Genomic DNA, 15,625 nt, shown 5'->3' on the forward strand with positions numbered 1-15,625 from the left:
GTGCAAACCCCAAACAGACAAGCTGCGCCGGGGCCTCTACCCCCGCCACGCAAGCAGGACTTCTGGGGGACACGTCCGGGTCAGAAGGCAGTTACGGCTGATCCCGGAGAGCTGCTTGCAGGTGGGCCCCCGGCGACTGCTTGTCCGAAACCACGGTCCCCCTGCCGCTGGAGCCGAGTGTGGTGCCAGCCAGGGAGGTGGCTCCACGAGCAGCCTCGAGGGCCCTGGGGCTTCTCTGCGTCACAGCCCTTTACACTGGTCCTTGACGCTTGGCTGGAGGGCAGCGTGTCCGTCCGTCCGTCCATCCGTCTGTCTGGCTCCCCGGAGAGGGGACCCCGGAGGCTGGCCTCTCCCCGAGCCCAGTGACGTCCTTTGTCCGAAACACCACACCTGGCAGAGGCAAGGACGGCTCCACGCGGGTCTCAAGGCCTCCGGCGAACAGAGACCCTGCGGGTGGGCTCAAGACCCCACACCCGCACCGCCGCTCGTTCTAGGAGCCCCACTCTGACGGGGACCCGCCCTCGGGCGCACATCGCTGTGTGGCCTGTCGGTCCAGGTGGGAGCCGCCAGCACGACTCTCCCCGTGAGCACTGTCTGCTCCCCCAAAGCTCTGCTTCTCTGAGGTCGGGCGCATCGCGATGCCAGCACGGCCCCTCCACCCTCCAGCACCTGGGCTCCCGCAAGGCCCCGGCGGCCGCTGGAGCCACTTGAGACGCGATGGGGACAGCATCTCGGCCTCGCCCCAGCTTGGTCTCCTTTCTTGGGAGAGGCTGGGCAGCGTCTCCCTCTTGCTGTCATCATGGTTTCCATTCCAGCCCGGGGCGCCCCAAGACCCCGCTGGCCCTTGCTGGGAGGAGACAAGAGGACACGAGGGGGCCGCGGCACCCACAGCCCTCACGGCACCACAGTCAGCAGGACATACAGGGATGGCCAGGGTGCAACCCGGCAGGGTGCCACCTAAGAGGTCACCCCGCCCCGGGACTTGCAGGCGGAGAACTGCAGGGGTCACTCCACCGGTCCAGGCCCCCCTGGCATCTGCGCCCAGAGCACGGGCCTCACCCCAAAGGGGGCTGGGTGCCAGAAACAGACAAATGCTGCCTCTGAGGCTTCCGCCCGCTACAGGCGTGGCCTGGGACAGCAAGGGCCCCGGATAGAGGCGTGGGCGGGTCCCTGCCCTGCAGGACACCTGGCACTCGGTGGAATCAGGTTTCTTGTCACGTGGGTCCCGTCAGAGACAAAGCACACAAGTGCCGTGCAGCCCGGGCTGCACGCAGAACGCACATGCACTTACACACAACAGTGTGCTCCAGGCAGACAAGGGCTCACACACGCGTGCACACTATGGCACACAAGCACGGGTGCCTTTACCTGTGCTGCCAACACTATGGACACAAAACCAATGGCCACAGGACACAGAAAACAAGGCCACTGGAGGACCGTGGGGCTCAGAGACACAGACACGCCGCCTGGGAGAGGTGGGTCACGGTCGGAGGCAGACTCCCAAGCACCTGCGGGCTCTTTGGTCAAAACCGAGACCCCTGGAGTTCCCATCATGGCTCAGTGGTTAACAAACCCAACAAGTGTCCATGAGGACATGGGTTGGATCCCTGGCCTCGCTCAGTAGGTTAAGGATCTGGCGTTGCCGTGAGCTGTGGTGTTGATTGCAGACACAGCTTAGATCCCGAGTTGCTGTGGCTCTGGCACAGACCAGCAGCCGCAGCTCCAATTCAACCCCTAGCCTGGAGACCTCCATATGCCATGAGTGTGGCTATAAAAAGGCAAAAAACAAAACGAAACAAAACAAAACCAACACGGGACCCTGAGGACACTCAGGGCAGGCTGGGTGCTGTGGCCGTGGGCCGTGCCCTCTGTGGACAGGGCCTCCCTCAGGGAGAGTGCTGCGGCCCGCAGCCAGCACGTCCACGTGCCCACCACACGAGCCCGCAAAGGAGGGACTGGGCTGGTGCTGAGCACAACACGCTCACCCACAGCCACGAACCCGGGTTCTGCCAGGTGTGGAGACAGACCTGAGCCCAGAGTTCCAAAAATCTCCCAGCAGAGAAACCACCTGCCTGTGCCACCTGGACTCACCTGGCAACAGACTGGATGACCTTGGAGGAGGTGTCCTTGATGTTGGTGAACAGGCGCTCAGTGCCCCCACGCAGAATGTCCAGGAGCCCCCCGTAGGGCTGGTCGTACTCAGCCACCGCCAGGCCTGCAGGCAGAGACCAGCCTCAGGGATCGGCAGGGCCCAGCCAGAACCACGGCACCTGCAGCGGCCACGCTCGTCCACCTGGCCGCCGGCTCTACATCCACACTCGGAACAAACTGGCACCCGAGTTTGGTGGCCCTGTCCTGTCCAAGCACCGCTGCCGCTCTCTCGAGAGCAGAACCCTGGCAGGAGCCTCGAGCACAGGTGGTCCTCTGTCCCCGTCTCCAGGATGCTCATCCTAGGCAACACGGGGACCTGCCACAGACAGACAGGAGCTGGGGCCCAGCCAGCGGGCAGCCTGTCCCCAGGGAACGGGACACAGGCTGACACAGAGGCCGCAGACGCCTGCGGAAGGGGAGGGCGCAGGAGCGAGGCTGGGTAGGCAGCACCGGCCCAGCACAGAACAGCCGTGTGGGCTGCAGCTCAGTCCATCTGCAGGGAAGGGGCCTCCTGGCCGCAGCCCCAGGCAGGTGCCTCAGGCCTGTGCCCTGGAGACACAGAGTGGTGGCACACCAAGGCCACCAGGATCCCAGGATCCCGGGGTGTGGCCTGAAGAGGGGACTCCGACGGTGGATCAGCGAGGAGAGAAAGCGGCCTCTCACGCGCACCCATGCTGCGTGCTCGCCTGTGGCCTCTGCAACCCCGCGGCAACACTGGACGCCAGAGGGCTGTAAGGCAGCCGGGACAAGTGGCCCGTGGCCACATCTCTGTGCCCTGCGGCCTTGCCAGGAGCCCCACCCACACGTGTGGGATGGTCTTGTTTTGGCACCTCGAAGGAGCCCCACACGCGGCCGCTCCGGGGAGGCGGCCATGGGGGACTCACGCTGCATGGACAAGAAGCCAGCTGCCGGGATGACCCCAGAATCGAAGGGCTGAGGCAGACTTGGGAGCCGGGCTCCATGCCCCCCACGGCGTGGCGGCCGATGGCCAGGACGCGCAGGGCAGAGGTGTGTCCAGCAGGGCTCCTGGAACCTGCCCTGCAGCTGCTCAGGGCCCTGGCGTGGGCTCTCCCCCAGGGCCTCCAGGGACACCCCACATCACGCCAGCACCGGGCACCCAGCCCCACCCAACACGCGGAAGACCACAAGGCGAAGCCCTCAGCAAACACGCCCGAGCCATGGGAAGAGCCCACCAGCCTCACTTCCGCAGCTGCCAGACCTGTCTCCCCATCTGAGCCCCAACTTCTCGGCCCACAGACTCGGACCCTGTGACCCCTGACCTGCTGGCCGCCCCACTTCCTCGCGCACCCCTCCCGAGGTGCCCACCCTCGCCCACCTGGGCGGGGACCATGCTTATGAGTGATTTGTGGGGGCAGCTGGACTCTGAGGGGCGCGCCCCCACAGCCCGCAGGCCGGGTGCCGGACTCAGAGCCCCAGAGCTGCCGATGGCACCGGGACGGGCCAGGAGGCGCCGGGCCTGGGGCCTCCTTCCCTGCCCTAAACCACAGCCTGAGTGGCGGCCCCGCTGAGTGGAGGGGGTGCTGGGGAACATGGACCCAAGGGTGGTCCTGGGGACCCCAAATGTGCCGCTTGTCCAAAGCCCCCAAGAGCAGGGTGTGGGTGCGTGGGGGGTACTCACCTCCACTGCAGCCGCTGCTCGCGGAGCCCGTGGGAGGGGCGGCGCTCCCACAGCCTCCATTCTGCTCCAGGAGCTGCAACGATTCGAACCAAATCAGGGGCACAGCCGCCAAGAAACCCGCGGTGCCAGCACGCAGCGCCGCAGGCTCCAGGCCCATCGCCCGCTGAGTCAACCCTCCTTTCTACCTGACTCACTACAAACCCTCACAGGAGTCCCCAGGGTCCACAGTGCTGCTCCCAGGGCCACCCGGCCGCACTTCCATCTCCATCTCAGAGGAGGAGTCACGCACCCGCCCACCTGCCACAGCCACAGGCTCTGCCAGTCGACACAGGGTGTGGTGTAGGAACCGGTGGGCATGCGGGCAAGGTGTCGGTGGCCCCTACTTGCCACCAAGCTGGACCGCAGGTGCACCGGGGAGGCCCAAGGCCGGCGCCAACGAGAGCCACAACCCCAAAACCTTCCAGGGGACCTGTGGAGCCCCTGGCGACAGCTGGGCCGGCCTCACACTCCGTCCGTCTAAGGCAGCTCGGAGTCGCCATGCTCCTTCTGCTTTCTACAAGTAACCTAGAGAGTGCGTCACGGTTTCCTGGGGGTCCGACGCGTGACGCAACGTCGGCTCTCCTTGCAGCCCAGCAGGAGTCAGGTGAGGCACGTGTGTCCACGGGCAGCTGTGACTCTTGGTCACAGATCCCAGCTCTGTTTCCTTGATTCACCAGCTTCTCGACAGCATACAACTTCCCCGCCGGGACCACTGGCTTCCCAGCTCCCGGGGACGTGGCTCTGAGGCCATGTCAGGGTGCACGCAGCTACCTCTGGGTGTCTCCCCGCGCCCCACGCACATTCCTGATTGTGGAGTCGGCCTGACCTTCCACAAGGTTCCAGCCTTGGGTTTCTGCCTAGCGCTGCCCTGTGGGTAGGCTGCTTCTCGGGGACCCTGGGCAGAAGCCCCTGCAGAAGGGGTTTCACATCTGGCCTCCGGGTCGAGAAGCGCGAAGAGCAGGACGTGCTCAGAGCCCGCCTGGCCGGCAGGACTGCATCTCCCATGGGCATCCCCGTCTGCGCACGGAGCGAGCAGGCCCAGTAGCACGGGCTCCAGCTGGCTGCCCACGACGACGTGTCTCCTGTGCCAGCCAAGGGCGCAGGCTTGGCGCACAGGGCCGCCGCAGCCCGGGCCAACTGCGGAAGGCCGCTGTCTCCTCCGCACCCCGTCCTCTCTGGAGCGCAGCCAGCCTTGCCTCCTCTGCCTCCTGCGAGGCCACTGCCAACACCCTGGGTCTGCTTCCAGCCCTGCCCCGGGTCCCAGGCATCAAGTGCCTCCCTGGGAGCCCCACACTCGGCTGTCCCCTGCCTCCAGCGGGCGACCCTGCCTTGGGGACTCGGGGGCCTCGACTCTAAAATGCATCAAGATGGCGCCAGCACGAGCAGCACCAGCAGGCCTACCTCGGTGATGGGCGACTTGGGGTTCACGTTCCGGGCGGCTGCGATCTCCTGGAGCTGGTTCACCAGCTCTGTGATGGACAGCCGCTCCTCCGGGTTGACCTTGAGCGTGGCGCCTACGGCAGAGGCGGGGTATGCTCATCCCACAGGCTCCAGAGCCGGGCAGAGGCTCCTGCCCCCCGGAAGCCCCGCGTTCGTTCGGTTACTGATTTTAAAACCAAGCGAGGGATGGCGACGTGAGGCCCAAGATCACCGAAGCCACCCGCTCAGGGGACGTATGCCCACAGGGGAGCCGGGATGCGCCGGCAGGCGTGCCCCCAGGACCGGTGCCCGGGACTTACGGATGAGGCCGTGGAACACAGAGTAGCGCGTGTCGTCCGGAGGGATCACGTATTTCCCATTGACGATGCGCAGCTTTGCCCCGTCTTCAAACGGGTGCTGCCGGAAGCAGAGCAGATACAGGATGCAGCCCAGGGCCTGCGGGGGCGCGGGAGGGCGGTCACTGCCTGGCCTGCCCAGTCTGACCCCTGTGCTCGCCAGGTGCCACCATTCGGGTCGAGGTAGCCCCACAATCCCCAACCCTTTATTTTCTGATCGAAACGAAGAGCTCCTAGAGTTTGTGCGCGGACCCACGGGCCAGGCAGCCATGGCGGGCGGGGGGCCCACGCGCCTCAGAGTTGACACTGAGCCAGGGGCTGAACAGACAAGGGAACAGGTCCGGGGGCAGTCGGGGTTCCACAGAACGGCCTGAACCCCAATGTCGGGCCTCATCCCCGTGTCTACCACAGCACCTGTGGGGGGTGCATGGCCCCAGGAGCATGACGGAGACACTGGGGAGGCCCAGCATCGGAGGGCAAGCAGCACAGGCTGGGCTTACATCAGGCCAACCCCTGGGGTGCGACTCCAGGCCCACCTTCCCACATGCGTGAGTACATGCCCTCGAGCTGGCCACCAGCTCAAGTCATATGCCCAGGACAGGGACTCAGTCCACAGAGCTGGCTGGCACTAGAGACAGGGCAGGCAGGAGCCTTGTCCCTGCATTCAGGGACACCAGAGAGGCAGCAGGACACCTCATATGGGCAGGAGCACAGCCGTGTGTGCCTGGCGCTGTGCTCCCTGGGTGCGGTAAGCCAGCGCAGAACGGAGGGGTCAGCAGAGACCAGGAGAGGCCCAGCCAGGCACCACACTCCCTGCAGCCATGGCCTGCCCGCCATCGACCGGACACAGCCAGGAGGTTAAACGACACGTCCAGTGTCTGGCCCGGCCTCCCTCTGAGACCCCACCCCGGACGCCAGGCCCAGCCCTCGCTCTGCGGGAGTGACCAAGGCCTGGGGCCTAGACATCGGGTCTGGCGACCGCTCCAGCTGTCGCCAGACCGGATACAGCTGCCAGGCCAAGTGGGCTCTCCTGGCCATGTGCGCCGTGGCTTCACGAAACCCTGGCCCTGTGAAGGGCCCCGACCAGGAGAGCTCAGGCCCATGTGGGCAGGAGCAGACCCGTCGCAGGCAGGGCCCTGGGCCGACCTGAGTCCGCTCTGCTGGGTGCCAACCCCCAGCCCCGTCAGCGCCTCGCCACTAGCAGCAGCACGAGGGCCACTGGAGAAGAGGAGGAGAGTCCACGAGGCGAAGAAGAAAGGAAGGAGCTGAGGGGCCCTGCGCCAGCCGTGGCAGGGCTGCGCAGGGCCCGCGGGCGAAGCCGGCTCACCCAGATGTCCTGCTTCTCGCCGATGGGGAAGTTGGAGTACAAGTCCACGATCTCCGGGGTCCTGTACATGGGCGTCGTGTTCCTGGTGATCTGGAGAAAGGACACTCACACGTCAGGGCAGAGGCCACCTGCAAGCAACTGCTGTCACATGCACCGCAGTCCCCACGCCCGGCACCCCGGCCACCTGGCAGGCCCAGGCCCAGGGTGGCTCACGTGGGCCAACTCTGGGAGCTGGGCCACGCCAGGTGTGAAAGGAAGTATTCTCCAGAAAGTTCTTGACAAGTGCCTGTGAGCAAAGAGGGACAGGGAAACGAAAGCCACCTGGCTGGGTCAGGTGGGGCAGGTGACAGCCCTGAGACTGGCAAGCGCTGTGCAGGGACCGCTCGGCCCACGGCCAAGGGCATCTCTGAGCATGGCAGATACAGACCACCAGCCCCAAGGCCGCAGAGTCCCGGAGAGCCAAAGGCGCTGGGCCTCAGGACGGGCATCGGGACAGGGGAAGTGTGACCCACTGCCCCCGTGGCTGCCTCCGGTCCAGTTCCAGCTGCGGCCCAGGCAGGACTGCCCATGGCCGGCCTCCTTGGGAGGCACTGGCCGAAGTGCCAATGGCCGCACACCACAGGAGTTCAGCGCAGCCGGGAAGGAACGAAGGCGGTTCTGTGGAAGCCGTGACTGGCTCCGGAGACAAAAAGCCAACAGAGGCAGGAAAGCATGACAAGGAGAGGCAAGAAGGCAGGGAGGTACACCTATCTGTCTTCTCGGGAGGAAGGAGCACAGCGGACAGAGCAGGACCTAGGAGCGGGGACCTAGCAGGGATGCGGGCGGTGGGGCTACAGCTGCAGCTCAGTTCTGTGAGCCTGGAACTGCTCCACTTAAAGAGAAGATGAAAACACAGGGAGCCCACATTTCAAGGAGCCACATAACAGGTCAGCACGAGGCTGGGAGCAGAACCACAGGGAAGGCCTGAGTTCCTCGTGGACACGGTGGTCTTCACGCAGCCTGCAGAGACATTACTCCGTGACCCCAAGGTCAGGGACCCTCATCCGAAAATGGGGAGTCCCCAAAAGCGGGGGGGCTGCTTCATGGGACATGCCCTGGGACCCCTCGAGAAGGCTACAAACCAGGCTCCCTGGGCTCGAACCTGGCCCAGCTGGCACGGCCAGGGCCTCCCTGAGCCCTGGAAGAGACGGCGCCTGCACCATGGCACGGGGACGCTTCCCTGGGAACGGCTTCCTCGTGAATGCTTCTGATAGGGCCAGGCCCGAGGGCCGGGCAGGCCGCGTGGCCGGGAACCCGCCTGTGCTCGGCGCACACCCACCCGTCTCCTCTGGGGTTCCCCCGGGAGCTGCTGAAGCTTCCTTGAAGGAATTTTTTTTGGGGGGTCTTTTTAGGGCTGCATGTGCAGCACATGGAGGTTCCCAGGTTAGGGGATGAACTGGAGCTGTACCTGCTGGCCTACACCACAGCCACAGCGACAGGGGATCCGAGCTGCGTCTGCAACCTATGTCACAGACAACGGCAACGCCAGATCCTTAACCCACTGGGCGAGGCCAGGGATGGAACCTGGATCCTCATGGATGCCAGTCAGGGTCATTAACCACTGAGCCACGATGGGAACTCCGCAGCACAGAGGGCTTTTTTTGTTTTTTTGTCTCTTCAGGTCCGCACCCGCAGCATACAGAGGTTCCCAGGCTAGGGGTCAAATCAGAGCTATAGCTGCCAGCCCACACCACAGCCACAGCAACGCTGGATCCTTAACCCACTGAGCAAGGCCAGGGATTAAACCCGTGTCCTCATGGATACCAGCCAGGTTCGTTAACTGCTGAGCCCAGACAGGAACCCTCTTCCTTGAAGGCACGTTTTTGTGCGATTTTTTAAAGATTGCCATGTTTGTGTAATGAAAGAGCCCCGGGATGTGTGGCGGGAAAGGCTGCATGCTGCGCAGGTACTGAACCGCTGCGCAGCACACTTAGAGATGGGTAAGGTGGTCGATTTTATGTTTCACATTTTGCCACAACAAAAAAGGCCAGGAAAAAACACCACGGGACAGTGAGCGGCAGGTCTAGAGCGTGGTGAGCGACGGAGACACTGAGCACCGTTCCAACTCGGTGCCTCCCGGCCCGCTGCTCACCTCCTCCTCCACCAGGGCCCGCTGCTGGGCGCTCCAGCTGTAGTCCGGGTAATGGGATATGGTCGTGGCGCTGCCGAAGTCACACAGCTTGATGGTCCCCTGGTTACTCAGCAGGAGGTTCTCAACCTGTGAAAGTCCAGGAGACAGCCTTGGTGAACTTGGGGCGCAGGCTGGACGGTGGCAACACGGAGGGCGGGGCGCCCAGTGGGGAGGGGCTCAGAGGGCAGGGCGGCGGGGGGTCTCCCTGGGCCAAGGGGACATTTCCTTCTGATCAAAGTCAGTGTGTAGGCGCTCTCGTCCCGGCTCAGCAGAAACGAATGTGACCAGCATCCGCGAGGACATGGGTTCGATCCCTGGCCTCGCTCAGTGGGTTAAGGACCCAGCATTGGCATGAGCTCGCAGACGCAGCTTGGATCCCGCGTTGCTGTGGCTGTGTGGGTCCAGCGCCTACAGCTCCAAGTGGCCCCCTAGCCTCCACATGCTGCGAATGTGTCCCCCCCCCAAAAAAGATGACAAAAGATTATTGGTGTGTGCGTTCGGAAACATGAAAGCAAGTTAAAATCAACCACAAATCAAACAAAGATGATCTGAACCAGTAAGGTGGGACAGACAGTGAAAGCCATCAGGAAACTCGGAGGGTGCTGACACAGCACCGCAAAGCAACTACTCCAACACAAACTGAAGAAAAAAAGAAACTCAGAAGATGCAAAGAAATTAACATACCATTAGAAAATCATCAAATACACCCACAACTAAGGAAGAAATCTAACAAAAGACATACGAAAGACTTCTTATTCAGAAATTGAACGACAGAGATGAGTTTTTCAATCCAAAACAAACAGGAAACTAGACTATTCCTTCAGAGCAGGCACACATCTGTCCCAACCACTCCAGAAGCTAGTTCCAGCCACCACCAGTCCACAAGCTAAGAGTGGCTTTTACTTTTTAAAGGGTTGAAAGAAATCAAAAGGTGAGTATTTCATGCCACCGGTCGGGAGCCACTTTACTGACCGGCCACAGCTGCAGGGCCAGACGGCCTGTGGCTGCCTGGGGGCTGCAGGCCAGGACAGCTGAGGTCTGCCCACCCCCAATTCCAGGGAGAGCCCCTGAAGTTTTCAGGTGGCAGCTGACAAAGGGATTTAAAAACATATGGGCGAGCCTCATTTCACTGCACCCTGTACCAAGCAACAGTGTGGAGCAGTCTCACATCGGGCGAGCCTATGGGCGGGCACCTTTTTTGCCAGCAGCATCTGCTCGCTCTGTGTCTCGGAGTCCCATTGTGCTAGTTCTCGAAGCACTTCAAGCTCCGTCGTGGCTCGTGTGTGTGTTGTGGTATCTGTGATCCGCGGTCTCTGACGTTACTCACCACTGAGACTAGCTAGAGGCTCACGTGCTGATCAGCTTTTTTTCAGCATTAAAGTGTCTTTTTAAGACTTTTACTGAAATGTAGTCAATTCACAGGAGTTCCCATTGTGGCTCAGCCGCAACGAATCTGACTAGTAACCATGAAAACAAGGGTTTGATCCCTGGCCTCGATCAGTGGGTTAAGGATCCTGCGTTGCCATGAGCTGTGGTGTAGGTCACAGATGAGGCTTGGATCCAGCGTTGCTGTGGCTGAGGTGTAGGCCGGCAGCTGCAGCCCTGATTCAGTCCCTCGTCTGGGAACCTCCATACTGCCAAAGGGGCGGCCCTAAAAAGACAACAAAAAAGAAATATAGTTGATTTAAACTAAAATATTGTTTGGCCACTCCTGCAACATATGGAAGTTCCCAGGCCAAGGATCAAACCCGTGTCACAGCTGTGACCTGAACTGCAGCAGTGACAACGTTTAGATCCTCAACCTGCTGTGCCACTAAGGAAATCCACGATGAAGTGGTTTTTTTTTTTTTTTTTGGTATTATTTTGTTTTGTTTTGTTGTTGCTTTTGTCTTTTGTCTTTTTAGGGTGGCACCCACAGCATATGGAGGTTCCCAGGCTAGGGGTCGAATCAGAGCTGTAACCACCAGCCTACGCCACAGCCACAGCCACAGCAATATGGGATCCGGACAGTGTCTGCAACCTACACCACAGCTCCCGGCACCGCCGGATCCTTAACCCACTGAGCGAGGCCAGGGATTGAAGCCAAAACCTCATGGTTCCTAGTCAGATTTGTTTCTGCTGCGCCGTGACGGGAACTCCAATGAAGTATCTTTTAAATCAGAGCACATACACCGTTTTTTGAGCACAACACTACCTCAGAGTAACAGACCACAGTCCAGGGTAAACATAACTTTTAGCTTTGAGTGGCACCCTTTCCCACCCGCAGCGTCTCCGAGGTGTATGTGGAGACACTGAGAGCGGACACGTGGTCCTGGAGAAGCAGGTGTAAACCCGCCGTGGACGTCTGCGACAGAAGGCCGAGGAGCGTGGGGACCAGGACCGACTGACGGCCCCAAGCCAGGTGGTGCTGCAGCAGGGGGCCCTGGACGGCCCCCACAAAGAGCCTGGCACGACCTGCTCCCCAACACAAAGGACAACCCAGGGAGGCGATACGCAGCCAGAGGAGCGAGGTCTGCCCCACTCACCCCACCGTGGGGCTACTGCAAACCAGGAGCACGGCACTGCCCATAGAGGATGCCAGATCCCCCAAAACATGACACGACAGGACAAACCTCGGCACGAGAGAGAAAACCCAACGGAACCCATGTATCTGCTGAGATAAACAGCAAGGGCTGGCCAAGCGCGGGCATGGGGCCACTGTGTGCTGAGGCGGGAACGTCCAGAGCAAAGACTCAGGCACGCAGGGCCCAGCCGGGTGCAGTGCCCTGGCCCCGCTCAGTGGGGCCCCAAGACGGAAAAGCCTCTGTCACGATGCTGAGCAAAAGCCAGGTAGACAAGAACCCAGGCTGTGGGGTGCCACCCCCACGATGCCCCAGAGAGCAGAGGGCAAACGACCCTGAAGAGGAAGCAAGCCTACAAACCACGAACGAGGGGCAGGCGGCCCTGGGCCGACACCGTGTCCGGTACGCGGGGGCGCCCAGTCCACAGTCCAAGGCGTCCAGTGGAGCCACGTGGTAGCAGAGCAAGGAGGGGGTGGCCCAGGAGGTTGTCCCCCAGCCCCCGAGTCCTAGCTATCCCTCCACAGAGGCCACTCGAAAAACCCCTGTAGACCTGGAGGGAGGCCCAGTGTGGGGCTGGCTGCTTGGGACCCTGGCACGGAGCACAGAGGAGTCACGCCCAGGCCAGGCCCCGAACGCTGATTCTGTACCGGCTTCATCCTGCCAGTTTTCCACTTTACTTCAAAAAGAACAAAACTGCTCACATAAAAGAACATGGGCAGCCTATAAACCAGTGGCGTCTTTTTTTTTTTTGGTCTTTTTGCCATTTCTTGGGCCGCTCCCATGGCACATGGAGGTTCCCAGGCTAGGGGTCCAATCGGAGCTGTAGCCGCCGGCCTACACTGCAGCCACAGCAATGCTGGATCCGAGCCGCATCTGTGACCTACACCACAGCTCATGGCAACGCCGGATCCTTAACCCACTGAGCGAAGCCAGGGACCGAACCCGCAACCTCATGGTTCCTAGTCGGATTTGTTAAACCACTGCGCCACGACGGGAACTCCTAAATCAGTGGAGTCTTGATGGCACAAGAAAGTCCACCAGCCACAGTTGACCGAAGACGGCCGATGGAGAGGGCAGAGAAAGGCCTTCTTACTCCAGCAGCCCCACTCCAGTGCCCCCAACACTCCAGAGCCCAGGAGGGGGTCCCCAACTCCACAGGTTTCCACGACCAGACACTTGCCCATTTGCCAGCTTGAACCGGGCCTCTCGGGTTCAGAGGATAAAAGAGAAAAGTTGGGCTCGTCCAAGGCTCAAGCCTAAGGGAAGACCATGTCTCACAGACAGGGCTGTCTGCGCCCGTCTCCCACCCTACCTGGGCCCCAAGGAGAGCCCACCTGGTGGGTGGAGCGAAGAGCCACGGCTGCCCGCGCCCCCTGCGGGGAGGACGCTTTTCCAGGGCAGCAAAGGTTGAGACCCACCGGAAGAGACGGGCGGAGAGGCCGGGACCTGACATTAGGGTTAGGGACCCCGCAGCAGTGCCTGAGAAACACCCGTGTCTCCGCCGAGCTGCGCACAGAAGCTGCTGGGAGGGAACGGCATGTCTGGAGCCTGCTTTACACTGCGTTAGCAAGCAGGACCAGGGGGCCGCTGCCACCCTGGCATGTGGTCAGAGTCGGGCACCAGTGTTGCGGAGGCTGGAGAGCTGTTAAAACAAGGCCGCAGACCAGGAGCAAGTGTGCGCAGCACGTCTAACTTTAAAAAGACTGATGTGAGAATGCCCCCCCGCCGCCAAGAGACAACACACAAAAGGCAAAAAAACCCAGTTAACGGAAGAATAAGGGCACTGAGGATGATAAAACACAGCAAAACATTCAGCTTCAGGGATGAGGAAAAGGCAGAATCACTGAGAAACCCCCAACCAGGCAGCAAAAGGGCCAAGGACAGCGCCACGCGCCTGCTCATCCTGCTGCTGTGGGCCAGCACCACCTCAGGAGGCGCCGGGCAGCAGGGCCGGCCAGGCAGGGCTCCTGCCCAGAGATGGGCCTCGGACAGGCCTCCGTGAGGCAGCCCGGGGGAGCAGGCCCTCCTCCCAGCGCAGGGCCCCGCGCCCGCAGGCGAGGACACCCCGCAGAGATCGGGGAGAGGGACCCGCCTGGGCAGGGGGCGCTGCCCGGCCCGAGGGGCTCTCATCAGGCTGCCACCCCAGCGGGCAAGTGGGCGGGGCAGGGCCGGGCATGAGCTGAGGCGGTACCTTGAGGTCTCTGTGGATGATGGGCGGCTTTTGTTTGTGCATGTGCTGCACCGCCCGGCACGTCTGATAGAATATCTTCAGGACCGTATCGCACGAGAGTGGACCTTTGGACTCAACTTTCTTTAAAAATTCCACCAACTGCCCTAAAAGAGACAATTAAATTCACGTCACCATGGAGCTGTGACTGATATGCCCGCCCCAGGCCTGAGCACCGCCGGCCTCGCCCGCTGCCCTCCCAAGCCCACTGCGGTGGCGCCCGCCCTCCACAGGTGGCACAGGGGCAGGGCCGGTGGGCAGTCACAGGCCACAGAAGCGCACTTCAGGGAAGGCCCGCGGAGGGGCAAGGGGCAAGCGACCCCCACCAGGACCGGGGCGGTGGGGGGGGGAGGTGTCAGGTCGCAGAGCCTCCGGGGGATGGGCACAGGCCTCTCACCCACGGAGTCTGTCACGAGGGGAGCTACAAGGAAAACAACCACAAGGTGCACGTCTTTGCAAATAACTCCAGGGAAAGAATCGCTGTGTTTCTGTTAGTGTGAAATTTCAGTGAACGTTCCCGCCCGCTGAACACGCAGTCAACAGAGAAGCGGCGCGTGGAGGGGACAGTGAGCCCCAGATGCGCCACCTCAGGGCTGCGGCCTCCTGTCTCTGGAGCCCAGGGCCCCCAGTCTTGCTGTAATGGGCTGCAGCCCAGACCGGTGAGGCCAGGCCCCTAAGGTGTGGGCCGGCCAGCTCCCTCCGAGCCACTCCCTCCACCACCACGTGCCACTTCTGCTAGGCCAGCCTCCAAGGCTGCCCACGACCCACGGGCCTCGACACCCTCAGCCCTGTTCTTGCCCTGGCGTCCCAAGGCCTCTTTCCGAGGCCCAGCCTGCCCTGTGCCCAGTCCAGGACCCAGGCTGCCTCAGATCCTATGCCCTGCAGGTCGGCTCTGCACGTGACGCCCACGCCCCAGGCCCATCCGACGCAGAACCACAGTTGTTCCCCAACCTCCAGGTGGCACCTTAGTGCTCCTCCATCCTCTCTGCAACCTAGTCCCCACTGTGCTCACCACCTGCGGCCACGTGCCTGCCTCGTCCGGCTTTGAGCTCAAACATCGCCCCCCCAGGGAGCCGCCCCTTTCCCCAACATTTGGAACTGCCCAGCCCCCACTCTGGGCTTGGGCGGGTCTCTATTTGTGTTGTGCCACAACCCTGACTCTCAGTGAGGGCAGGGGGCCCACAGTGGGGCCAGGCCTGGAGAACAGACCACCAGCACCCTCAGGATGGTGGTGCTGAGGGGCCGGGAGCAGGGGTGACAAACCCATCGCCAGGCTGTCTGGGGGCATGCGGATGGGCTGGTACATGGTGGCAGCATCACAATGCCAGGGCTCACTGGCTGACGTTCAATGAGAAGAAACACATCTTAAAAGATAATTCCCTAAGTGGCAGAGCAACTGAAGAGAGCACGTGGAGAGCAAGATGCGGGCGAGGCCCGTCGGTACCAGCAGGGGGGCGTGGCTTCTGGGCGAGTATCCAGAGGGGCCACCGCGAGGCCAACCTTCAGAACTTGCACCCGCGTCCCACTTGCCACCATCCCCAAAGACCCCTCTGCACCCCTGTGCCAGGCATCACTGCGCCAACTGCTGAGCCTGGACTTCGTGGGCCGGCCCAGACAGAGGCCCTGGCAGCGCCACGAGGAACGGTGCGTGGACAATGCTGCCCCAAGGGACGCCCCGCCCCACGCCCCTCACTTGTGAAAGGGCACCCAGAGCCTCTAAACCCAAGATCAAAGCC

The 15,625-nt window shown here is 62.2% G+C and overlaps 1 protein-coding gene across 8 annotated transcripts in view; it reads right to left on the reverse strand.

Annotated features, from left to right (window-relative positions):
- The window catches only part of GAK (cyclin G associated kinase), a 56,172-nt gene that overhangs the window by 21,354 nt on the left and 19,193 nt on the right, over positions 1 to 15,625 (reverse strand). For 6 of the 8 annotated variants that reach the window (XM_021100831.1, XM_021100830.1, XM_021100832.1 and 3 more), the window contains 7 exons: positions 13,854 to 13,996; positions 9,063 to 9,188; positions 6,932 to 7,021; positions 5,569 to 5,704; positions 5,231 to 5,343; positions 3,791 to 3,863; positions 2,092 to 2,215 (listed from right to left, as the gene is read on the reverse strand). In XM_021100831.1, the coding sequence (XP_020956490.1) occupies positions 2,092 to 2,215; positions 3,791 to 3,863; positions 5,231 to 5,343; positions 5,569 to 5,704; positions 6,932 to 7,021; positions 9,063 to 9,188; positions 13,854 to 13,996 (805 nt within the window). Of the gene's footprint in view, positions 1 to 2,091; positions 2,216 to 3,790; positions 3,864 to 5,230; positions 5,344 to 5,568; positions 7,022 to 9,062; positions 9,189 to 13,853; positions 13,997 to 15,625 lie in introns of all 8 variants that reach the window. The other 2 variants (XM_021100837.1, XM_021100836.1) reach the window with 2 other exon arrangements.

The sequence above is a fragment of the Sus scrofa genome, chromosome 8 (assembly GCF_000003025.6).
Source record: "Sus scrofa isolate TJ Tabasco breed Duroc chromosome 8, Sscrofa11.1, whole genome shotgun sequence".
In the NCBI taxonomy this organism is placed as follows: Eukaryota; Metazoa; Chordata; class Mammalia; order Artiodactyla; family Suidae; genus Sus; species Sus scrofa.